Below are 26,285 nucleotides of genomic sequence, written 5' to 3'. Positions count from 1 at the left end.
GATATCACCCTTTCCCCTCAGCAGCTGATCTAAACTAAGATTGTTCCTAAACTACTTACAGTGTCTGTTAAAATCATATCACACAAGCACTACACCAGGTAGTATCACCAGGTAGAAAGTAAGTACAGAGGGGTTGCTATATTTTTTCACAACAACTTCCCTTATATCCCTGTTCCTCCAGGGAACACTCTGTGATTCACCATACATCATACTCTCCACATACACACCAACAGACTCACTTCTTTGTTTTTTAAATCCATAGCAAATAAACTTACAGAAATTCACAGAGCAAGAATCATATGGGCTGGGGACTTCAATTTGTCTTTTAATCACACCCTAGACAAATCTAAAACTATCACCACAGTAAAACATAAAACATACAAACCAAATAGAACACCTCTTACATGCCCACAACTTAAGAGACTTATGAAGGGAAGCCAATAGTAACACAGTTTACTCACACACCCACAACAGCTACTCTAGGATAGATTACATCCTAATTAATTTTCTAGATGTGCCAGTAATATTAGAATCAATGGGCATTGTCTGACCACGGTCTCATGATGACATTGCTGGATCTACAGACCCCTTCACCCATCCACGTAACATGGAGATTAAATGAGAGCTTATTAGGTAATCTGGTAACTAAAATGTTTTTTTCCAAGAAAACTCCAGGCCTGAAACATTTCCAGCCTGGATGTAGGCAGAGCATAAAGCATATATTAGTAGCTGTTACATCCAGTAAGCATCTATAAGAAAGAAAAAAATAAAGCACTCTTACCTTCCAATTTGTGCCTGTATGTTACCAAACCACTTAGATTGTAAGCTCTACGGGGCAGGGACCTCCTTCCTACTGTGTCTCATACCACATGGCACTTATACTGTATATATATTTATTGTATTTATTTATTATATCACTTGTCCTCCCTCTGTGTAATTTCATATCCTGTAAGATTGTACAGCGATGCGTACCCTTGTGGCGCTTTATAAATAAAGTTATACATACATACAAGATTACATAAAAAATCCCCCCTTGAAACCGAACATTCTGCCCTTGAGCAAACCAATAGACTACACCCCACTGCTCAACCAGAAAACAAGACAAAAACTTAAAGCCTTCCAAATAACAAATGTGGAGCCATCCTTAAAACAAATCGCAAATTCTATTTATATGCGATCAAGCCAGACAGGATGTTAGCAAATCCATTAAATCTCACAACAGGTCAAATACAATGCACAAATGTAGACAATTAGAAGACATAACTCCTCCAATTCTAACACGATCACATCTACATTTAAGACCTATTATCAACAGCTCTATAAATCAACAAATATAAACAGCTATAAATTAATTTCTTAAAAAATATGCAGCGAACCCCACCAGAAATGAAACAAATAATAGAAAGTGATATTACACATCAAAAGGGAGAACACACACAACTACAACAATTAAATTAAATAAAGCCCCTGGCCCTGATGGCTTTTTTTCTTTATGTTATAAAAAGCTTCAAGATCAACTAGCCCCCATCTACACTGATTTTTCCAACATATCACCACAGGCCACCCACTTTCCCCCAGAAAAGAACTAAGCAAGGGTATCTTTAATTCCAAAACCAAATAAGGACTTGCTATCCCCAATAAAACTACAGACGGATTTTACTTCTTAATCTGGACATAAAAATTCTAGCAACAATTCTAACCTCTAGACTGAACAAGATTTTAACTACAATAACCCATAAGCATCAGATCGGATTTGTCCCAACCCAGTAAGAGTCTCATAATATATCTAAAACCTTGAACCTGATTGCATACACAAACAGATCACATACCCCTCTGTGCTTGCTTGCGCTTGATATCGAAAAAACCTTTGACACCCTAGATTGATGCTATCTATTTAGTCTTCTGGAAAATAGTGGACTCAGCCCTATTTTCATTAATCCTCTAAGCACATACTACTGTAACCCTAAAGCTTAACTCAATCATCCTATGACTAGCCCTCTAGGATATATAAAGAGGCACAAGACATCTGTATTCCACTCCCTTTGCCTTAGAGATGGAACAGGGAATATGTAAACATTCAAGGAAAGTTGAGAGTAAACATTCAAAGGAGAGTGAATATAAACTATGGGGCCGATTCACTAAAGGTCGATAAAACGAGCGCTCTTTATAGCATGCGTTAAAAATTTTATTGCTTCTTATTTTTTTTGAATTAACAATCTATTCATGAAAAGGACACTTGTCATAATTTAGAAGCGATGTTCTTTTCGTTATTTATCTGGCAATGAGCGATTTTGTGCGTTAATGTTCGTTCCGTTTGTTAATTCGTAAGCGATATTCTGCACGTAAGCGAAAAGCTGAGGTAGCCATACTCGAGCCAATTTTTTACTTTCAAAAGACCGATTCCAGAACGATCTGATACTTTCATTAACTTATCGTATAGTTGATGGTGTTTGAACGATCGTTAGTCCACTAACCGGCCTGACATTATCGTCCCCAAAATCAAATGGTTGGGTTTACAAATTTTGGTCGTTCAGCAATTAAATCTGCCAGGTGGTGTGAGTGCCAGACATTTGTCGGTGAACGATTGTTCTCTGCGCATGTCATGATTACCAGCAGTGGAAGTCAACGAACATATGCTGAACAACACGAACGTGCACAAATGTTCTTTGTGGAACCTGTTCGCTTGTATACGAAAACTTCATGATCTTTAATAAAACATTTTTTTTATATTCCCAAAAATGCTGGCAAAACTCCCCAGGACAAACTAATGGTAGAGTATGGTATGGCACACACAAGGCATGGGTCAGGTAGAATGGCACACACAAGGCATGGGTCAGGTCGGATGGCTCACACAGAGCCTACAGCAGATAGGGGTGTGGCTACAGTCTGCTTAGGTGTGGATGGTGAATAATTATGTAGGGTGATCACAGGGCCTTCAGGTGTGAATATTGCAGGAGCTTCAGCCAAAACCTGTTGTGTGAACAATACAGGAACCATTAATCTCATAATCTCTTTACTGATACTGAAAATAATACTGAATACTAATTACTCATAATCTCTTTACTATAATACTTTACTGATGGTATTTCTAATATGATGATTAAACTAGACAGGCTATATAGACAATACAGGTGAGGGGTAAAATACCTGTGGGGGCTGCCAGTTGTAGAGCAGTGTAGACATATGTTAATATGTGATGATTAGAAATAAAAATAAATGACAAGAAGACCCATTTATTTTGAAATATCTATTTCAAATATTTATTTCAAATAGTAACCTGCAATTCGTGCTTTGTATGTAAGAAAAACATTTAAAACTATACCAAAATGCAAACAAGTTTTTAAAACATATGAAAAATCTAAAAAACACTTGCTTTTAAAGAAGAAGAAGAAGAAGAAGAACACGACTATTCACCTGCATTGCAAACCTTTTTGCATATGTTTCCAAGTGTTGTTTCTAATGATTTGACAGATTGTTTTATGGTTGCCAACAGCATTTTGCATTTTTCAATATCTTCCAAGACATTTGGATCGGAGCCTTGGTTTGTTTCTGCATTGGAAATGTGCTTTGAAGTCTCAAGGTCTGGCTGTCCCTCAATACAAAGATACAGCACATTTTGAGCTGACATGTTTTGGAATCTCAGGCTTCCCAACAGAAGAAGAGGCAGAAGAATAGGCACCCCATCTATAATAGCAATGAGTTTGCACAATTTTTTACGCTTGTCTTCTGAAAAAAAAATTTGATTTGAACATCACCATAATTCTACACACTGTAGTGGTACACATTGCAGAGAAAATAATAATGTATAATAATGATGTAAAACTCACTTTTTTTAATGATCCGCCTAATGGTTTGAAGTTGGTTTCTATCTCTCAGTTTTAAATCTGACCACCTTTTGCAAAGCTGATCTTTTGATCTGCTAACGCCAAACTTTTTCTCAAGCCCATGGTTTACTAAATCCAGGATATGATTTTTCCTTGTATTGGGCCTGGGGTACTCTCCACCTTTGCAATCATAATCTTTTTTTTCCATAATGGACAGCATGTGCACCATCTATTGCTTGGACATAGCTGTAGCCTTTCTCCTGCCACCGTCATCCTCAGCTGTAGGCCTTCTCTTCCCCCAATCTTCCACACCTGCATCTCTCCTTTTGCCACTATTTTCCATAATCTTCTCTCTTGTCTTTCTTTTGTGACCTTGCGCCTTCTTGTCTCCCCTATGCTGCTACCGTCCGTCTGACATCACAAACAGAAGTAGGCAGAGCCGTTGAAATCTACGATAAATACGGCTGTTCGTTTTAGTGTTGCTTAGTAACGAACCGAACGGACGGGTAAAAGTCATAGAAATCAGGACGATTATATTCGTTTCATAACGAATTTTCGACCACAACCTACTCATCTTATGGTAAGCATTACTACTTTACTACAACCAAATGCAACATTTCCACTCCTTATTTTGGTAGTGCTTATTGTTTTTTTACTCATGGTCCCCCTGTTTCCAACAGGTAACTATGCCTTCCAACAAATTTTCAAACCCCGAGTTTCTGAGGGATGCATCACTCTAGGATGTTCACATACTTGCTGAGCCTCTTCTTCCAATTCCATCAAAAATCCCAGTGCAAACTCCATCTTGTCTTCACAAATGCTCAGAAATCGCAATTTGGTTTAAGTTCCGCCTCCCCCAATCAGGTGTTAATATTCGCACAGATTATTGCTATATTTCGCATGTTTATCGCTTCATATTCATTTGTGAATCATGTGTTCATATTATTTCTGTTTGTTAAGTACCGCAATGCGATAAAACGAACACATTGCGATGATTAGTTATTTAGCGCATGCGTTATGCGTGTTAGCGCATGCAATATGCGTGTTAGCGCATGCGATATGCGTGTTAGCGCATGCGAAAATTCGTTGATGAACCAGTACTTGATTAGCGCATCATTTTTAATGCCAAAAACCATGCGTTACACATTAACGCACTTTATTGAATCGGCCCCTATGTCTTTTCGCAAATGATTTATTAGTACATTTGACAAAACCCCTTGCATCATTACCCAATGTGATGAACACATTAGCAGATTTTGCAAAAGTTTATGGGTTGACAGGTAGCCCTGACAAATCTGAAACGTTGGCCTGCGACTTACCTAAACATACCATTAAACTCATAAAATTTAATTTTGGATTTTAAAATACAGACTTATTTCCTACAGTTAAACACATGTCTCGCTTGGCCTTCCTCTAGAATATTAATTTACCCCCTTTAAAGGAACAGTAACACTAAAAAATAAAAATGTTTTAAAATAATTAAAATATAATGTACTGTTGCCCTGCACTGGTAAAAGTTGTGTGTTTGCTTCAGAAAGACTACTGTAGTTAATAGAAATAGCTGTTGTGTAGCCATGGGGGCAGCCATTTAAATTGAAAAAAGGAGAAAAGGCACAGGTTACATAAGAAGATAACAGATAAACTGTGTAGAATACAATGGGAATCTATGCTACTTATCTGTTATCTGCTTAGTAACCTGTGCCTTTTCTCCTTTTTTCAATTTAAATGGCTGCCCCCATGGCTACACAGCAGGGTATTTATATAAACTGTAGTAGTGTTTATGAAGCTAACACACAACTTTTACCAGTGCAGGGCAATAGTACATAATATATTAATTATTTTTATACACTTTCATTTTTTGGTGTTACTGTTCCTTTTTAACTAGGTCCACATGAAGAACCCGCACCATACGCACCAGCCACTTCTCCCAGATGACGCAGGGGCAGGTTTGTTGTGGTACCCTGCTCTTTCCAAGATGATGGATTTGATGGTGCCCTGGGGGATCCTCAAAGATTTTGATATTTTTTTATAACCCAACCCTGACTTTTACTTCTCAACAACTTTGTCCCTGACTTCTTTGAAGAGCTACTTGGTCTTCATGGTGTGATGCCTCTTGCTTAGTGGCTGTCACGGAAACGCCACTCCGAGACGCGCCTGACACCGGGACGGGGTACAAGGGGGTTACACACAGTCACCTTTCACCCAGGTTAGACTAACATCAAGCACCCCCAGACAAACCACCGCCCCAAATACAACTATTCGCTGCCACCATCTATCATTAACAGGCGATAGAAACCTACTGTAGTTACTGAAATATATCGCACACAAACTTTCTTACTGCAGTTAGGGTTAGTTCTCACTAATTTAACAGCACACTAGCAGCCACAGGGTTAAAATTACAGTCAAACCCACCCCCCTGCTAGCAGCCCACTAGTTAATTAGCATCTACACAGAATCTGCCCTCTACCCAATACACATACACACACCAAACCGTTAATACACCTAGGCCTGAGCAGTCATACGAGGTACGTGGGAATTGATATAGAGCCGAAGGACTAAACTTATTACATTTTGTATTTAATATTCCAAAGTGGACAGTGCATATGTTATATAAAAACAGTGAATGTTACAAACAGACATACATGTTGCAGAACAGTTATAAAAATAAAAGGGGATTAAAACACAGAGAAATATGTTACCGAATATCTTGTGCCCTCTGAGGCAAGAGGTTGAAATCCTGAGCCCATAAGTTGCATAAGTTGAGGCCTCCAGAATGAGCTAAAGAATACCTGGGCATGTGTGCTTTTATCCCCCGCTGAGCCCCTCCCTCATTACCGTATGCATGAGGAGGGAGTGCCCAAGAACTGGTCACATGACCCCTTTGGGTGGTCCCCACCCACCCTCTTTAGAGAGCTGTACTTCTCATGCCAGTTTCTTTTCATATAATATTGGTACTTGCCAGTATTCAATATTATTATGAAAGTAGGGAATTGTTTTAACCTATATATGGGCGATCAAAATGATACCAAACATGAGGGGGGTCTCATGTCCCAGTCCCCCAGAACCCATTCCTGCTCAGAGAGGGGTATAGGCTGCCCCTGTTTGGTATCATTGGGAAGCCTGAGGCCTCCTCATAAATCCTATGTGATTTATGAGGATGTGGACCCTAAAGCAGCGGAGATATGGATCCATTTCTATAATCCATATTTTCTGATAGCTGCCCCCCCCTGCTGTTCCTAGGCCCACACTTTGCCTTTCTTTGATCAACAGATCAAAGACCCCAGCTTCCTGCCCCAACGGGCTGGTCCCGCATTGTCTGATGAAGTTGTTTATGTTGTCACCTTTCCACAGTCCTGGTTGTGTCGTTAGGGGATATTTGTGAATTACCCCCTACTGGGAAGGGTTTCCCTCAAATGTGGATTTCAACCAGACTTTTCTATGGGGAGCCTTACTGCTCCAACATGACAGTGGTGTTGAAGCTTCTGGGGCCTTTCAGAAAGGGTGTGTTTATACTGACAGATCATGTGACACATGTGCACACAGGTTGACTTAATTATACTAATTATATGACTTTTGAAATTAATTGGTTGCACCAGAACTTTTTATGGGCTTCATGAATACATATGCACATGCCATTTTCAGTTTTTTTTTAATTATTTTTTTATATATTTTTTCCCATTTCACTTCACCAACTTAGACTATTTTGTGCAGATCCATCATATAAAATAAGATTAATAAACATTTAAAAAACAGGTTGGAATGTAACAAAATAGGTAAAAAGCCAGGGGGTGTGAATACTTTTGCAAGGCGCTGTATATCAAAGTCATCCCCAGTCTGGCCAGTTTTACACTCACTTTCATCTGATTCATTAAGAACGCTACGCTTCATTATAAATTTTACACACAGAATAAGTTTAACTTGCAAATCTTTCCATTTATGTATATATAATATATACTATATATTAGTATGTAACCCACAGGTCCTCAGTATGGAACTCTGGAACGAGCTTGGGGGGCACTCCTTACTGAAGCAGAGAGGATAGGAGAGTTGCACCAGGAGGTGAAAAACCATTTGGTATCTGAAGACATGGAGAAAGTTCGGAACTGGCAAAAAGAAAGTTATCATAAACAGATGATGGGAGGTTTTAAGGAGAGCAGAGAAGCTGAAGAGGGGTTTCGCAAGGCCCAGAAACCATGGGCCAAGAAAATGAAGGAGGTAAGAAAGAAATGTGGGTAAAGAAGTATATATATAAGTATTATATTTATGAGAAGAGCAATAGAGGAAAGAAAGGTAAAGAAATGTTGAAGACTGGAAACAAACCTGTTCACGATACACTTAAACTTAAAATTTGTAGCCCTTGTCCATATTAACTTTTATTATGCTGCATACTGTTAGTATTCTAAGACAATTTACAATTACTCTTAGGGGGAGATTTACTAATCCACGAACGGTCCGAAGGCGGGTTTTTTCGTAATGATCGGTATCTTTGCGTCTTTTTCGTCACCGTCCGCAACTTTGCCGTCGCAACTTCGCTCCATCGCTCCATAAGAAAAAATCGCGACGGTGACGAAGTAGTCACGCAAAATACGATAAAGCCGTAGCGGCAATGAAAAAGTCGCAACGCCAACGAAAAAGTCCCAAAATTTTCGTTTCCAACCCGATTTTTTCCCTTTCGAGATTCGGATTCGTGGATTAGTAAATCTCCCCCTTAATGTTTTTTGTGCTTTTTGTTTTTTTTTACTTTCTTTCCTCTAGATTTTCAATTTGGAATATAAACAGCAGAATTGAAATGAAATACAAGAGAGCCTATGCATAAAGACTAACAATAACAATAAAAAGTATCCTTACTGCATAGTTAGTGACTTCCAAGAACCAAATAACATTTGAAATTTCAAAATAAAGTAGAGTAGAAAGTCAAATAATAAAAAAAAAAAAATACAAAACAAAATGAAAGTTGCTGAGAATAAGCCCAGTCTACATGCTAAATGTTAAGGTGTGCTTCAAATGAGTCAAACTTTTAGGCTTAAAATGTTAATAAAATACTATAAATACAGGCTTTGGATTTTTTTTTGCATTTGTTTTTTGACCGCTCACTGCAGGTTGAGGCTGCTAAGAAAACATACCATATGGCCTGCAAAGAGGAAAAGTTGGCAAGTAGCCGAGAGGCATCTGGCAAGGCTGATGCTTCTGTCACTGCAGATCAGTTGCGCAAACTACAAGATAAAGTGGAAAAATGCAAACAAGATGTGCAAAAGGTATGTCCTACATTAACTATTTGTGTAACTGTCATTGTGTAGTTATTTTGTAACTCCCCCCCATCTAGGGCCATCCTCAAGACCACATTCATGTTAAAACCATAAAAAGTCCTTACCTATTTCACAATTCTGCAGGGTACTGAGGAATAACTCTGATGAGCAAATAGCAGAAACACAAATTCGTGAGATGTGGGGGAGCTTTGAAGCAAGGGGTTATCCAGTACACGTAGTAGTCTCACCAATAGGGGGCCTAAGGTACACCCTGGTATTGTTTTTAGTACCACCTTTAATGATAGATCTGACCATATCAGAAAGGCTATTGGGAAGAATTGGAATATCCTTCAGGCTGATCATGAATTCAAGAAAGTCTTGCCTAATTCCCCACTGGTTAGTTACAGGAGGAACGAATCTACGTGACCTCTTAGTTCATAGTGACCCCATTGCATGTTATCAGAAGAAGTCCGGTTCATGGTTACGTAGAAACAAACCAGGATGTTTCAAATGCCCTAGTTGTACCTCTTGTAGGTACATGATACTAGATGAGACTTTCTTACACCCACAGATGGGCAAACGTCTTTCTATTAGGCATCACATTACTTGTACCATGTCTTATGTGATTTTTTTGATTACCTGTACTTGTAGACAGATCAAATTGTAAGGCTATGTATGGATGGTCACAGCTCTGCTATAAGCACTGCATTCAGGGATGGTGTAACTAATAAACCGGTGGCGAAACATTTTTTGGAACAGGGCCATAGGTTGCCCACCTTTCGCTATATTGCAATTGATCACGTCCTCCCAATTAGGAGGGGTGGACCGATCCCGACTGCTGCTACAAAGGGAAGTTTTTTGGATAAAAACGCTTAATACTCTTTCCCCTTTTGGTTTAAATGAATACTATTAATTTTCTTGCTACCTTAACCAACGGTAATGATATATGATACTCGCATATTACTTTTTATATGTTTCAGATTATGCGTTATGCTGTAATGTACATATTTGTAAATCTTGCTGCTCAGTAATGGAGCCATGTATGTATGTATGTATGTATGTATATCTTTATTTATAAAGCGCTACTTATGTACGCAGCGCTGTACAGTAGAATACATTAATACAAACAGGGGGTTATTAAGATAATAGATACAAAGTACTATTAAATACAAAGTACAGGTATGGGATCCCTTATCCGGAAACCCATTATCCAGAAATCTCTGAATTATGGAAAGCCCATCTCCCATAGACTCCATTTTAGTCAAATAATTCAGAATTTTAAAACTGATTTCCTTTTTCTCTGTAGTAATAAAACAGTACCTTGCAACTGATCCCAACTAAGATATAAATAATCCTTATTGGATGCAAAACAATCCTATTGGGTTTAATTAATGTTTTATTGATTTTTTAATAGATTTAATGTATGGAGATCCAAATTACGGAAAAACCCCTTATCCGGAATACCCTTGGTCCCGAGCATTCTGGATAATGGGTCCTATACCTGTATTACAATAAAGACAAATAAATAAAAGATACAGTTGCAATAAGAGTCAAAAACACAAGGGGATGGAGGTCTCTGCCCCGTAGATCTTACAATCTATATGGGAGGGTAACTTACAGACACAAATAGGCAAATATAAGTGCTGTAGGTCACAGTGGGTGACACTACAATATAAGTGTTAGTTTCCAGATCAGGTGCTGGGTGAGTGCTCCAAAAGGTAGTCTTTAAGTTTAGTTTTAAAAAGACTGGGGGAGGATTCTCTTCAGAGGAAATCAGGGAGGGCATTCCAAATGTAAGAGGCAGCAAGGCAGAAAAGTTTAAGGCGGGAACGGCAGTAGTAGTGGGGGGCGCAACCAAACGGTTGCTCTGCGAGGAACGAAGGAGTCTGGGGGAACGTACGGAGACAGAAGGGAAGAGATGTAGTGAGGAGCAGAGGAATGGAGGGCTTTGAAGGTTAAGAGAAGGAGTTTGTAAGATATTCTTTGTTTAATAGGAAGCCACGTTAAGGACTTTAGTAGGGGAAGGGCCTGAACTCTCCTGGATGAGAGGAGGAGAATTCTGGCTGCATCTTCACTTTATAGTAGGATTATTTGTTCCATTTGTAAGTTTTGGCTGTGTTTAAGAGTTCTGGGTAGATCATGGGTGGTCAAGTGGTGGTCAGTTAAGTAACCCTGCCCCTTAAAGGAGAATGCAAGTCAAAATTTAAAAAGCATACTGCTCTTGTTTAGTAAAAACACCACACTTTTGGCTCACCTAATCAAATATTTATTCAGTCACACTTACTTCACATTTTTTAGAACAGGCAGCCATCTCTAAAAAGGTATTCTCCCTTCCTTTCCCTCCTTGCTTCATACTGCACATGTGTTTCATTCCCTCCCCCCCTCCCCTCTGCCAGATCAGCTTCTGATTGGCTGGTGGGCATGTGTAGCTCAGAACAGGAGACAGGATCAAGTTACACACACGCTCAGATAATAGGAAGGCTGCCGCTGGCAGCCTACAGGAAGGGAAGAGAGATTTCAGTGATGTCACTGTAGTCTTCACGCTGCTGTAGGCTGCCAGCACCATATCTCAGAGAAGCAAGCAGAGATCTGGGAATTTAGATGTGCAGCCTTTAGGCTTACTTTTAATTTATATTAACCTTTCATTGTCCTTTAATACAAAGTTGGTCCAGGGACTGGTTCAATTGCCCAGTTGGATAATGGAAGGAGTTTTTTTACTCCCTCTGAGTCAAATAAAAAAATATTTTTTTTGCCTTCCTCTGGGATCAACCAGCATTTAGGCTCACTTGGGTATAGGATCCCTTATCCCGAAAACCATTATCCTGAAAGCTCTAAATTATGACAAGTCAATCTTGTATAGAGTTAATTTAGGCAAAAAATTTAAAGTTTTAAAAAATTTTAAACTTTTTCCCTTGTTATAATAGGACAGTACCTTGTAATTGACTAAGCTAGTTTAAATCCATACTGTAGAAACAATTCCTCTAAGATTTATTTAATGTTACATTTTTTAAGTATCCTTAAGTGGAAAACCCCAGTTCCTAGTCATTCTAGTGATCTATACCTATATCACAAGTCACTGAGGAGCCGTGACAAGTGATTTAATACAGGTCGTAGAGCTCCAAGGTGTTTTTTTATGGTCATGTGGTGCAAATTACACTTAGCACCAATAGCTGATGATGTCACCAAGCTCTTTTTATAAGGATATCATTTACAGCTTCTGGAGAGAATTTAGAGGGCTTTTCTTGCATTCATATGGATCAAATAGTAGTTAAGTAGGTTTTATATTGACATAAAACCTTGAACTCAATGGATGTGTGTCTTTTTGAAAGTACGTTACTATGTTACTGTGCATGATAAAAAAAAACTGCACCTGACCGTGGTACAAGTGAGAAACCAATCTTTTTTGCCCCAGGTGCACATTTGCAGTGGAGTGAAAAGCCAAACTTTAACTGAAAAGATGGATTTTTCACTTTACTTAGCATGCGTGGGCCCCATCATTTCAGAGAAAGAAGAAGGGAAGAAAAGGATTGCGTGTATCCCCGGCTGGTGCAGTTTTCTGATAAAAGAAGCACCAGCCTTGGATACATGCGAGCAAGCAATCCTTTTCTTGTCCTGTGGTGGTTGCATATTGGAAAAAAATGTCCCACATGATACAATGTGTTTTTAACAAACCCATAGTGATGGATATCTGCATTGTTTTACTAGCCCTCCCCCAAAGGAATTAAATAAGCCAAACATTGACTAAAAACACCATCACAACCAATGGGATGTCAGAGAAAATATATACGATACAAACCCCAGTTGTACTTGATAGCTTTATTGACAGATCAAAATGACAAACATATGGAAACATGGTCACCATGGAATACATACTGCAAATTTAAATAGACAATGTCCCACTTGGAGTAAAAAGTGACTATACTAGTTGTTTTCTGTCAAATATTTCTTTAATAGTATCCTATAATAACATTCCTTATTAGTACTTTGCTACAAATTCTTTTCAAATTGAATAACAATCCTGTTGGACCACATTATTCTATGTGCTATTGAGTTGAAAACTGCATTGTACACAAATGTAATAGCCAGGTTTGAAAATGAAACCAGGTAATTGTATTTAGAACTATATGAGTTGTTTGTTGTATAAGGGTCATGTCCCTTGAGCTGAAATTAAAAATACTATCATTGTATTTCATATTTAGACCTGATTCCTTTATTTGATACCTACGTCCTCTCTTGTTTCCATTGTTATTTAGATTTCTCAAATTGTATTAATTCTTCCGTCATACCTAATCCTTATACAGGCACAGGAACGCTATGAAAAGATTTTGGATGATATCCAGAAATTTACTCCTCAGTATATGGAAAGTATGGATCTAGTATTTGAACAGTGTCAACAGATGGAGGAGAAGCGATTGGTATTCCTCAAGGAGGCTCTTTTAGACATTAAGCATCATCTTAACCTTTCTGAGAGCAGCAGGTAAAATTCCCCTGTTTAAATAAGTGACTCATCCTAAAATGTGATTGTATTTTGTCAGGCAAAGTTGTTGATATTGCATCCTAGCACACAACAGGGTCAGGAAGAATTCCTGCGTAAGCAATTTCTTGCCATATTTCATTGTATAGCATTAGCCTTAATAAAACTTTACTGCTTTCATAACTAAACACTTTCCATTTACTGCATGCACCAGTTGTTGATTTGACAATGATACCATGACACTGGGGGTCATTTATAAAATTTGCACAGTGCAGAATTATTTGCACAGTGAACATATTTGCCCGTGTTTATATTTAAAAATAAATACACACCGAGGGCATGCTCATGCAAACTGCAATCTTATTTGTGAATTTTGGTGCGCAATTCACATTTCACTGCGATTCCCCCACTGTGTTTTTGCTTATACTCAATATTTTGAACTGATTATTAGTTATATGTATATTACTACATATATTAGTCAAACATGTAGGGGCACATTTACTAAAATGTGTTTTTTTCTGGCCTTGAAACGCTATATAGTATAAATTAGAAGTAACCACAATAATTTCTGTAGTTCTAAATGTCTCGACAATAACTTTATAATTTTTACGAAAATATCGTAATTGCGTTCCAAAAGTCACAAAATTTTCAGGCCGAAATGATCGTAAACCTTTCCGGCTTTGAAGCCCTCCATGAGTCTGTACATAGGACTCAATGGCACTCAACAGATCAAACCTGGCAAAAATATAGTCGATGAAAGTGTAACCAAAGCGTTAACAAATTATGAAATGTTCGTATTCTTTGTGCAAAATATGATTTTTTCATGAAAATTTACCGAAAACTACTAAAAACTCGTGGAATTTTACAGAAATTTTTGCATACATTCCGAAATGTTCTATAATTTTGAAAAAATATGAATATATCTCAAAATTGTTTAGTAAAGGGGCCCTGTAGTGTATGTTTCCAAGTATATGAAGCAAAAGAATTGCTCAAAATCTCCCTAAGATAATTTCCCCTGATCAAACAGGCTTTATGCCTGGGCGCACAACGGGCATTAACATTAGAAGGCTGTTTACAAAGATATCAATAAAACATGACAACCCGGGTAGTAGACTGGTAGCCTTTGATTCAGTGGAATGGGAATACTTATGGGCTACAATGAAATGGGTGGGAATACATCCCACATATATTAACTGGGTAAAAGCGCTGTATCACCTCCCAGTAGCCAAAGTAAGAACTAACACCAAGTTATCCACATCCCTTACTATAAGCAGGGGCACTAGGCAGGGATGTCACCTCTCCCCAATTCTATTTGCACTTGCTATGGAACCCCTGGCCTGTCGCATAAAAGCCCAAAATGGCATAGAGGGTCTGAAACTGGGTCCCAACAAAGAAATCATCTCAATGTACGCAGGTGTCACCCTCATTTATTTACCCAACTCAGATCATGCACTAGAATTTGTTCTACAGGTAATCAACTCCCATACTAACTACTCTGGCCTTAAAATCAACTGGGAAAAATCAGTGCTTTTCCCAATAGACCCTCGACCACCAGACTAAAGGTCTACAATGGGTTGAGTCTTTTAAATATCTGGGAATTTGGATACACGCCAACCTAAATAAATTTGAGGAACTCAATATACACACATTTCTTAAGCTAATAGAGTACAAAACTGAACTTTGGGCAAATCTATCCTTGTCACTAATAGGACATATAAATCTATTCAAGATGGTAATTCTTTAGAACATTTTTAGACAAGCCCCAACTGTGTTTCACAAAACCATCTTTGCCAAACTCAAAAGCGTAATGACTACATTATACTGGAACCACTCACCTCCGAGAATAGCCCTTACAACTCTACAACTCCCTACAAAACAAGGTGGGCTAGCGGCTCCAAGCCTATTTTTATACCATCTGGCAGCACAACTTACAGTAGCAAGAAACTGGACAGTACTCACCTTAACTAATGCAGCAACCATCCTGGAAGTCCAATAGGTTCACTAGAGGAACTTAAAAACCTCTTATACAGGGGCACTAAGTATACAAAAAAGGCCTCTCCACTAATGAAAGCGACTGTGAGAGCATGGCAAACAGCAAGCAGTTTTTATCCCGGACCCCAACAATATTATTTAGCATATATGCCACTGTGGTATAACCCTCACCTAAGACACTTCAAAACAATACCCACAATTATGGGCACAATACAATATCAAATACTTGGCAGATGTCATGGTAAATGGTACACTACTTACTTATCAAGAACTTAAACAAAAATTCTCTCTTCCTAATAGGATGCTTTTTAGGTATTTACAACTAAGGAATGCTGCGGAAGCCCAATTTGGGCATATGCCAATTGATACAACCCCAAGACAAATAGAAAGAAGGAAACCTTTAAAAAACCCCTCTAAAATCATACTGCTTAACCAAGTAGAGGAGATATCACCAAGAAGGGCACAAAGAATATTATTGTCAGTACTATGCATGTACGCAAAGAAAGCAATTGCAATCCATTGGAAATCCAGCGGAGGGCCGTCAATACACTCATGGGGACAACTAATAGAAAAGGCCATTCCACTTTACAAGCTTAATTATATGAGAAGAGGTTGCCCAGACAAATTTTATAAAGTATGGGAACCCTTCAACCGGAAAAAAAAAAAGGATGCTAATTAAATAAAGACAGAATTTAGAAACTGTAAAAATATATGATACCATCATGGTTAAGTTGGTTATATCTTTATTTTCAATGTTAAACATGGCATCTGTAACAAAATGTAACCCCCCCCCCTCCTTCGTGCACGCTTCTCTCCTGGGGCCCCCTGCCAACGATTCCCATTTCCACCAGCATCAGCAGCCCCACTAGCATCAGCAGCCCCACCAGCCCTGCTAATAGTGCACCCTTGCAGTTAATTACAAACAATTATTACAACGCTTATTAGCAACTGTTTTTATTCTTTCATTTGTAATTAAAAATCAAAAGTTAGGCTATATCTTATACCTAGATCCTAATTATAGTTAATCAAAATTGATTGAAGTTAAACTTATGTGTGTTTAACTTCAATCAATCAATCAATTACCTATAATTAGTACGTAAGTACAGTATTTACCAGTATTAGGGCTCTGGCACACCGTTACAAATCTCCCTGTTCGCAGGCGATTAATCTCCCCGAAATGCCATCCCACCGGCAATGGGAGATACGCGGTGGCGCGATTTCAGTGAAATCGCAGTAGTTGCCTTGAGAGGCAACTACTCTCCCCGTGTGCCAGAGCCCTTAGCAATACTGATCAGGTATATCAATATCATGTGATCAGCATTGCTAATACAGGTGAATATTGTTAATTATTAATTAATTAATTTAAAATTGAACACATTGTTGATACCAATCAAGTGGAGTATTGAAACTTAGCAGTAGCTGCTTCATTTCCCTTCCTAGGCTTATACTCGAGTCAATAAGTTTTTCCAGTTTTCTTAGGTAAAATTAGGTACCTCGGCTTATATTCGGATTGGCTTATACTCGAGTATATACAGTAATTTTTTGAAGTCGTGCAAAGGTGCCTGCAGGAGAAAACTTTGTGTGATTTCAAATTACTGAAGCAATGTTAAGGGCTTTCCACTGGTGACTCCTATTGTTACCAAAAACCATGTTTTTTTTTTTACCAACCTCAACACTAACCATAAAGGTTTTGCTTTTGTCTTTCCTTGCTTACAAGGGGAATATACCGTATATACTCGAGTATAAGCCGATCCGAATATAAGCCGAGGTACCTCATTTTACCCAAGAACACTGGAAAAACGTATTGACTCGAGTATAAGCCTAGGGTGGGAAATGCAGCCGCTACTCATAAGTTTTAATAATCAAAATAAATACCAATAAAATGACATTAAATGAGGCATCAGTGGGGTATATGTTTTTCAATATTTATTTTAAAGAAAAACAGTAAACTAGCTCTGTAAGCGGAGAAGAGGGTCAACAAAAACAATATGAGTACTACCCCACGCTCATTGCACATTGGCAAACTGGCAGCAGACCCGATCCCGGAGGGATGTAAGGGGAAATAAGTATTGCTAGTGGGAGCCTAGGCCAGGGCACTGGCGGGTCTGGTTGTGGGTGGCCTAATTTGCACACAAAGGAGAGAGGGTGCTAGTCTAGAGGGACCAATGGCACCCGACTCGAGTATAAGCCGAGGGTGACTTTTTCAGCACATTTTGGGTGCTGAAAAACTAGGCTTATACTCGAGTATATACAGTACTGACTTGTTTTGTCCATTCTTCTATTGCAGAAATGCCCTTATACTGGCAAAGTTTGCATGTCTAAAATTTTGTGTTTTAGTAACTCCCTTATATAGTTGTCTGTGCAACATAATCTAAAAGGAGACCATGTTAAGATCACTATTCCCTAAATGCTCATCTACGCAAATGCTAGAGATGAGTTTATTACTATTAGTTATTACCAGGTCCAAAAGAGAATCATTTCTAGTAGGTTCTGCAACTAAACAAAAACTTGACCACACCATTCTGACTTGACCACACCATGACGCCAGCCACTGTCTGGATAATTGAATTCCCCAATATACCAACTTGACCTTGTTGTGAAACCTCCTCCATTTGTAATAGTAGATGGGCCTCATCCTCTGCACTTATACAGGGTGGTTTGTTGAATAGATCAATGATAATTTTTTCGCAACCTGTAGCCCTGCTGAAACATCTACCAAAAGGTGTTCCACGCTGTAGTATCTGCAAGTAGTAAGGCAGAGGGGCAGACTGGGTAAAAAGGCAGGAACAGGAATTGAGAGTACTAGCATGAGAGAAAAAATAGAGGAAGGAATTGGAATTGTACAAGTTAAATTCTCACTGCAGGCCGTATGTGTAATCTATGCATTAAGCACACACTGAATGACGCAGACATAACACATACCATCCCCATTGCTGTCCTTGGCAATTTTTTTAGTGCATGGCTTTAACCTTTTTTCTGCCAGCGACGTATGGCATACATTGTTGCAGAAAAAGGCTTTATCTGCCAACGACGTGCACTGTCTGTTATTTGGCAGATAAAGGATACTCTCTGCAGAGGTGACATGTTCTGCCCCTACAGAGAGTTTCTAGCGATGACAGCCCCCTGGGCAACAAGCCAGGGGGGCTGTCATGTCAGTCCTGTGGCACAATTGTTGCAGGACCGACCAACAAGCAGCAGACGTGATCGCGTCTGCTGCTTGTACTGCTTCCTCCTTTCCCCCCAGCCGCCTCCCACTGACTTTCTCCCAAGGACTGCAGCCAGAAGGACCAGGCAAGAGATCTGTGCTTCATGACAGGTAAGTACAATTTCTTTTTTTATACACACTTACATACATTTACACACACGTACAGCACACAATTTAGCACAGGTTTTTTTTATTTTATTCATTTTGCACACTTATATACACTTATGTACACTCATATACACACACACTGTCACACAACATGTATACACAAACACTCACAAAAAACTTTTTTTTAATTTTTTATTTTACATTTTAGCATAGCTTTGCCATGTGTAACTTTGGTGTAGAAAAATAACTTTACCTATTGTGAATTCATTAGAATGTGTATTTTACAAAAATATATGGTTTTCTGGGGGTCTCTATATAATTAGTGGGTGTTATGGCACATAATACGCTGTCAGGGGGCTCTATGCAAAAGCTGAGTTGGCAGGCGAGAAATCCATATGTGTTATTTTCATTTTGGGGTCAATACATACTGCAGACGTTGGTATATCTATGCATATTGGCATCAAACTGTTCATTAGACCTTAGGTGTTCCTATTTGCGGTGATTTGCCATTGTATGCAAGAAAATGTCATAAAAACCACTAACTTTAGGAAAGCTTTGCAGATTGGTACTTTGGTGTAGAAAGGACTCTTTACCCATGTTGGATTTGTCAGAATGTGTACTTTCCAAAGATTTGTGGTTTTCTGGGTTTTTCTGTATAGTTAGGGGGTCTTACGACACATAATACACAGTCATTGGGCTTTTTTTTGCAGAAATTGAGTTGGCAGCTGAGAAAATTCCTATGCACTATTTTAATTTGGGTGCCTCTGTATACCACATACTGGTAAATATTTGCATATTGGGCATCAAACTGTTAGTAGTCCGCTGGCATTCGTATTTAGGGTGATGTGTCATTATATGTAAGAAATGTTTAGAAAAGTCATACAAACCAATAACTTTAGGAAAGCTTTCCAGATTGGTACTTTGGTGTAAAGTCTTCTTTACCCATGTTGGATTTGTCAGAATTTGTACTTTCCAAAAATATATGTTTTTTAGGGGTCACCCTACATTTCTGCAACTTCTACCCCTCATAAAACTGCCATGTGTGAATTAGGTAAAGGTAAGCCATGAAATTAGTGTGCACAGGGTATATTTGGGGGTCTATAAGTGCTTTGATAAACCTATGTACAGTGGGCATCAAACTGTTTAGTAGACCTCTGGGGTTCATTTTTAGGGTGTTTTATCTTGGTACCTAATTACCTGTAGAAAATAAGATGCCGCATATTGGAAGTTTTGAGGTGATTTTTGGAAATGTCATAAAAATCGGCAAACTTAGGAAAGCTTTGCGGCTTGGTATTTTAGATTTGGGGGAATGTGTACTTTCCAAAAATATATGGCTTTCTGGGGTGAGCGTACTTTTTTGTAGCGTTATCCCACATAAAATTATGTAAAGGTGTTGATTTTGCAGAAGCTAAAATGACAGAACACATGGGGGTATGTTCACATTGGGGCCCCTACATGCCACATACTTAGGTAAACCTCTAGGTATTGGGCATCAAACTGTTCAGTGGACCCCTGGCGTTCAAATTTAGGGTGTTTTATTTGGTTACTTTATGACCTGTAGGAGATTAAGATACTATGAACTGGAAACTTTGAAGCGATTTTTTTAAAAAATGTCACAAATTTTGATAAAAACCAATAACTTTAGGGAAAGCATTGCAACTTGGTAGTTTGGAATAGACAGAAAGTTGTGCCTATTCTGGATTCCCCAGAATCTGTTCTTTTACAAAAATTTATTATTTTTTGGGATAAACCTTTTTTTAGTGGAAATTTTGGCCTTGAAATCTACTGTTGGGAGTTTTTGACCTATACAAGTGAGAAATCTCCATAAACCTATATATATATATATATATATATATATATATATATATATTTTTCATTTTTTAGACATTTAGAAGCCGATATCTTGTTACAAAATTGGAATTACACAAAAATTCTACCATATTTTGAAAGCTTAGGTTGTCCTGAAAAAATATATATTGTTTTCCTGGGTAAACTAAAAGTCCCCTTAAAGAAAGGCCCCTAAAGTGAAACAGTGCAAAATGTTCAAAAACTGTCTGGCAATACAAGTTCTGCTTTGACCAAAACAGCTGGCAGTGAAAGGGTTGATTCTGGCTTTACAAAAAGGCAAACCCCTTCACTGTTTTGATCACTTCTAAAAGGGGCATTACCATTTTAATTCACAGCCCAGTCACATGTTTATTCCCACCAGGTCTCAGTGATACCAATTATATCATATATCATAATTCTCAGTACATGCAATAAACTCCATCTCTCCTAATTTACCTGACAAGCCCTGTGCATTTGGCAGCATACAGCAGAGGTTACTACTTTTCCCTCTGATGTTTATATTACATAACGGAGAGTTAGAGCTAAGGTTACTATTAGCCTGGTTTTCTTTGTAACAGAGGGAATCCCCTTAGCTGGTAAACTGTATGCCCCCCTCACTCCTCCCAACTTATCCCACTGCCAGGTCTACATCTAGCTCACCAACCCATCCCCCTTGCCTAGTTTATTTTTTGCCACGGCAAGTTTTCAGGAAGTTGGAGGGATCTATGGTGGAGTGTCACAGCCCACATTTTCACGGTGCCTTGGCCAGGTCCTGGATGCAATACATCCAGTGTCTGGCAATTATATCAATTTTCCCACCAATAGAAATGAGTGGAACACCCTCAGAAATGTGTTAGGTACCATAGATTATACCCATGTGGCATTTAATCCCCCCCACCGACAAAGAGCATATTTTCCGGAATCACAAAAGTTACCATTCTCTCAATATACAAATCGTCTGTGACGCTAACATGAATATCAGGAGTATTGTGTCCAGATTTCCATGCTCCTCCCATGATGCTTACATTTTCAAATGGTCCGGACTATATGCTGATTTTCAAAGTGGACAAATGCCTCATGGATGGCTTTTAGGTAAGTATTTGTGTCATGTCTATCACAAGTTTTCTACATTTTTCCACTGTCAAACCCGGTCCTTCCTGCCATAAACATGGTTTGCAATTGCAAGCGGGCCCTCTTTTGACAGTGGGAGAGTGGAAGCTGCTTATTTGATTTCAGCAACTTACAGTATTTCATGTTGTTCTATTTCAGCAACTTATTTCATGTTGTTTTATTTCAGGAGATGCTGGCTACCCGTGTTATCGGTGGCTATGAACTGGAAACTTTGAAGCGATTTTTTTAAAAAATGTCACAAATTTTGATAAAAACCAATAACTTTAGGGAAAGCATTGCAACTTGGTAGTTTGGAATAGACAGAAAGTTGTGCCTATTCTGGATTCCCCAGAATCTGTTCTTTTACAAAAATGTATTATTTTCTGGGATAAACCTTTTTTTAGTGGAAATTTTAGCCTTGAAATCTACTGTTGGGAGTTGTTGACCTATACAAGTGAGAAATCTCCATAAGCCTATATATATATATATTTAAATATTTTTTTCATTTTTTAGACATTTAGAAGCCGATATCTTGTTACAAAATTGGAATTACACAAAAATTCTACCATATTTTGAAAGCTTAGGTTGTCCTGAAAAAATATATATTGTTTTCCTGGGTAAACTAAAAGTCCCCTTAAAGAAAGGCCCCTAAAGTGAAACAGTGCAAAATGTTCAAAAACTGTCTGGCAATACAAGTTCTGCTTTGACCAAAACAGCTGGCAGTGAAAGGGTTGATTCTGGCTTTAAAAAAAGGCAAACCCCTTCACTGTTTTGATCACTTCTAAAAGGGGCATTACCATTTTAATTCTCAGCCCAGTCACATGTTTATTCCCACCAGGTCTCAGTGATACCAATTATATCATATATCATAATTCTCAGTACATGCAATAAACTCCATCTCTCCTAATTTACCTGACAAGCCCTGTGCATTTGGCAGCATACAGCAGAGGTTACTACTTTTCCCTCTGATGTTTATATTACATAACGGAGAGTTAGAGCTAAGGTTACTATTAGCCTGGTTTTCTTTGTAACAGAGGGAATCCCCTTAGCTGGTAAACTGTATGCCCCCTCACTCCTCCCAACTTATCCCACTGCCAGGTCTACATCTAGCTCACCAACCCATCCCCCTTGCCTAGTTTATTTTTTGCCACGGCAAGTTTTCAGAAAGTTGGAGGGATCTATGGTGGAGTGTCACAGCCCACATTTTCACGGTGCCTTGGCCAGGTCCTGGATGCAATACATCCAGTGTCTGGCAATTATATCAATTTTCCCACCAATAGAAATGAGTGGAACACCCTCAGAAATGTGTTAGGTACCATAGATTATACCCATGTGGCATTTAATCCCCCCCACCGACAAAGAGCATATTTTCCGGAATCACAAAAGTTACCATTCTCTCAATATACAAATCGTCTGTGACGCTAACATGAATATCAGGAGTATTGTGTCCAGATTTCCATGCTCCTCCCATGATGCTTACATTTTCAAATGGTCCGGACTATATGCTGATTTTCAAAGTGGACAAATGCCTCATGGATGGCTTTTAGGTAAGTATTTGTGTCATGTCTATCACAAGTTTTCTACATTTTTCCACTGTCAAACCAGGTCCTTCCTGCCATAAACATGGTTTGCAATTGCAAGCGGGCCCTCTTTTGACAGTGGGAGAGTGGAAGCTGCTTATTTGATTTCAGCAACTTACAGTATTTCATGTTGTTCTATTTCAGCAACTTATTTCATGTTGTTTTATTTCAGGAGATGCTGGCTACCCGTGTTATCGGTGGCTAGTGACCCCGATACCCAGGCCACGTACAAGGGCTGAATCTGCTTTTAATGACATAGTAACATAGTAAGTTGGGTTGAAAAAAGACGTACGTCCATCACAATCAACCAGAGGAGGGCAAAAAACCCCATCTGAAGCCTCTCTAATCGGACCAGTCCCTGGATCAACTTGTACTAAGAGCTATCTCCCATAACCCTGTATTCCCTCACTTGCTAAGAATCCATCCAGCCCCTTTTTAAAGTTATATAATGTATCAGCCAGCACGACATTTCTGCATTCACAGTAACTATGATTAACTAAGCAATTAAGGCTTTAACTTTACTATTAGCTATTTTACTCCAAATTTACAGTGAGGAACTGTAATTAAACACTTTAAACAAATGTGCCCCTCAGCATATCCATAAAACATGGCAAATTTTTTTTAGCGAAGCTAGCGACTTGTACTTGAAGAAATGCTTGTTGAATTATCTGCACTATCTTTCCTACAAGAACGTGTTGTCGGCACTCGACTGCTATCTATAACACTTAGCAAGTTTTAGTTTAAGTCCTGTTGACAATTACTTATGTTATATAAAATGGCATTTTGTTTCTCCAACAAAGAAAAATGTTGGTCCTTGACCTTTAAGTGTTGCTCATGCATCTTTAACAGAGCTTCCTCGTATTAGGCTTGTCGTCCTTGACTCATGTTGTGGCGATACACAGATCAAGATGAACAACATGCATTTTTTTCATGAGAGATTTGGGATAATTAATTAGAAAGTTATGGAAATGATTTTTTGGGGGTTAAAGTATTTTTGGGGTAACAGTAGTATTTGTGGATTTGACCTTACGTTTAATAGTTGGTTATCGTGGGCATTCTGAGGGATTAGTATTATTATCATTACCAGACTCATTGGGATCACCAGAAAATACGGCCTAATCACTAACATTTTCAGGACGCTGTCTTGCATTATCATCAACACTAAACCTCTTTTCAATTTCAGGAGATTCTCTGCGGAGCTTTCTTGCTGACTTTCCAACCCAGTGGCTTCTTGGACGTTGATCTAAAAAAAGGATATATTTTTTTCAATCTTCTCAGTGATGGAGAATAATGTAATTCTGTTATTTTTGGACATTACAAAGTTCATGTGAAGAAAACCTTTTTAAAAGGACCACCTCCAGTTCCAGACCTAAACAAAATATATGAATGCTTTTATTGTGTTGGCTACAATAAGCAATCCCATGACAACTACGAAATAACGCAGAAATATATTGCATGCTTTAAAATAACGCTTAAAAATATGTAATTGTCAGATAAATAACAACAATAAAATCACTTCTTAATTCCTAAGTGTCCTTTTAGTGAATCGATCGTTAATTCTCAAAATATAAGAAGTGATAATATTTTTAACGCATGCTATAAATATCACTTGATTTTGCACCCTTTAGTGAATTGGCCCTTTAGAGTCTAAGGGGCCGATTCACTAAAGGTCGATAACTCTTATCGCATGATTCTTTGCGTTAAAAGCATGCGATAAATAAGTGCCGATTCATCAGAGTCATTTCGCATGCGTTAATCCGCATATCACATGAGCAAAAAAATGCATCATCGCAAATCGTTATTTCTAACGCATTGAATTAATTAGCAAATAGAAATAGTACTAATGCATGATTCACAAATACATATGAAAAATATCGCTTTAATCTGTGCGAATATTAACACCTACTTGGGGTAGGCAGTACTTAAAGAACATTGCGGTTTGTGAGCGTTTGGCAACACAACATTGCAGTCGGATTTTTTCAAGTATGTGATCGTCCTAGAGTGATGCATCCTCCAGTTTTCAGGGAAATGGTAATTTTCAGAACAGTAGTTTTCAGAAAGTAATGCTTACGTGCGTAATATGATGTGCTAATATCGCACACAGCAAAATATATCACGCACAATGGGAAATAATGCATGGAAAATAACACAAGAAAATCGTTCATCGCGAGTTAAATAACGCAAAGAACATCGCTTCTTAATTATGACAAGTGTCCTTTTAGTGAATTGAGCGTTAAAGGACAAGGAAAGGTTAATATAAATTAAAAGTGAGTCTAAAGGCATTACTGCCTTTACTGCATATCTAAATTCCCAGATCCCTGCTTGCTTCTCTGAGATATGGTGCTGGCAGCCTACAGCAGTGTGATGACTACAGTGACATCACTGAAATGTCTCTCCCCTTCCTGTAGGCTAATATCTGAGCATGTGTGTAACTTGATCCTGTTCTGAGCTACACATGCCCACCAGCCAATAAGAAGCGGATCTGCCAGGGGGGGGGGGGAGGGAATGAAATACATGTGCAGTATGACGCAAGGAGGGAAAGGAAGGGAGAATACCTTTTTAAAGATGGCTGACTGTTCAAGAAAATAGAAAATGTGATGTAAGTGTGACTGAGTAAATATTTGATTAGGTGAGCCAAAAGTGTGGCATTTTTACTAAACAACAGGAGGACTATTGGGCAGTATGCTTTTTAAATTTGGACTTGCATTCTCCATTAAGTCGCAAAAAAATAAAAATAAAATTTTTAAAGCATGCTATAAATAACGCTCGTTTTGTCAACCTTAAGTGAATCGGCCCCTAAGGCTCTAATGCAGGCCTCGAAAGTGGCAATTCGCCCACATCCACCACAGAGGTACATAAGCACTTTGGAACACTTGTTCCAATTCTGCATACATGTTGCAGACTGTGCACTGAATCAAA

The 26,285-nt window shown here is 38.5% G+C and overlaps 1 protein-coding gene and 1 long non-coding RNA gene across 7 annotated transcripts in view; both read left to right on the top strand.

Annotated features, from left to right (window-relative positions):
• Positions 1-26,285, top strand: part of pacsin1 (protein kinase C and casein kinase substrate in neurons 1) — a 162,908-nt gene that overhangs the window by 94,324 nt on the left and 42,299 nt on the right. For all 6 annotated transcript variants that reach the window (XM_004910694.3, XM_031896856.1, XM_002938965.5 and 3 more), the window contains 3 exons: positions 7,804-8,039; positions 8,924-9,079; positions 13,372-13,547. In XM_004910694.3, coding sequence (XP_004910751.1) covers positions 7,804-8,039; positions 8,924-9,079; positions 13,372-13,547 — 568 coding nt within the window. The remainder of the gene's footprint in view (positions 1-7,803; positions 8,040-8,923; positions 9,080-13,371; positions 13,548-26,285) is intronic.
• LOC108645776 lies at positions 22,479-24,890 on the top strand. Its single transcript, XR_001924036.2, has 3 exons — positions 22,479-23,333; positions 23,539-23,632; positions 24,550-24,890. It is a non-coding gene; the product is annotated as an uncharacterized LOC108645776 (long non-coding RNA).

This window comes from Xenopus tropicalis, chromosome 2 (assembly GCF_000004195.4).
Source record: "Xenopus tropicalis strain Nigerian chromosome 2, UCB_Xtro_10.0, whole genome shotgun sequence".
In the NCBI taxonomy this organism is placed as follows: Eukaryota; Metazoa; Chordata; class Amphibia; order Anura; family Pipidae; genus Xenopus; species Xenopus tropicalis.
The sequence above is the reverse complement of the archived record's forward strand: the minus strand, read 5'-3'. Positions and strand labels throughout refer to the sequence as shown.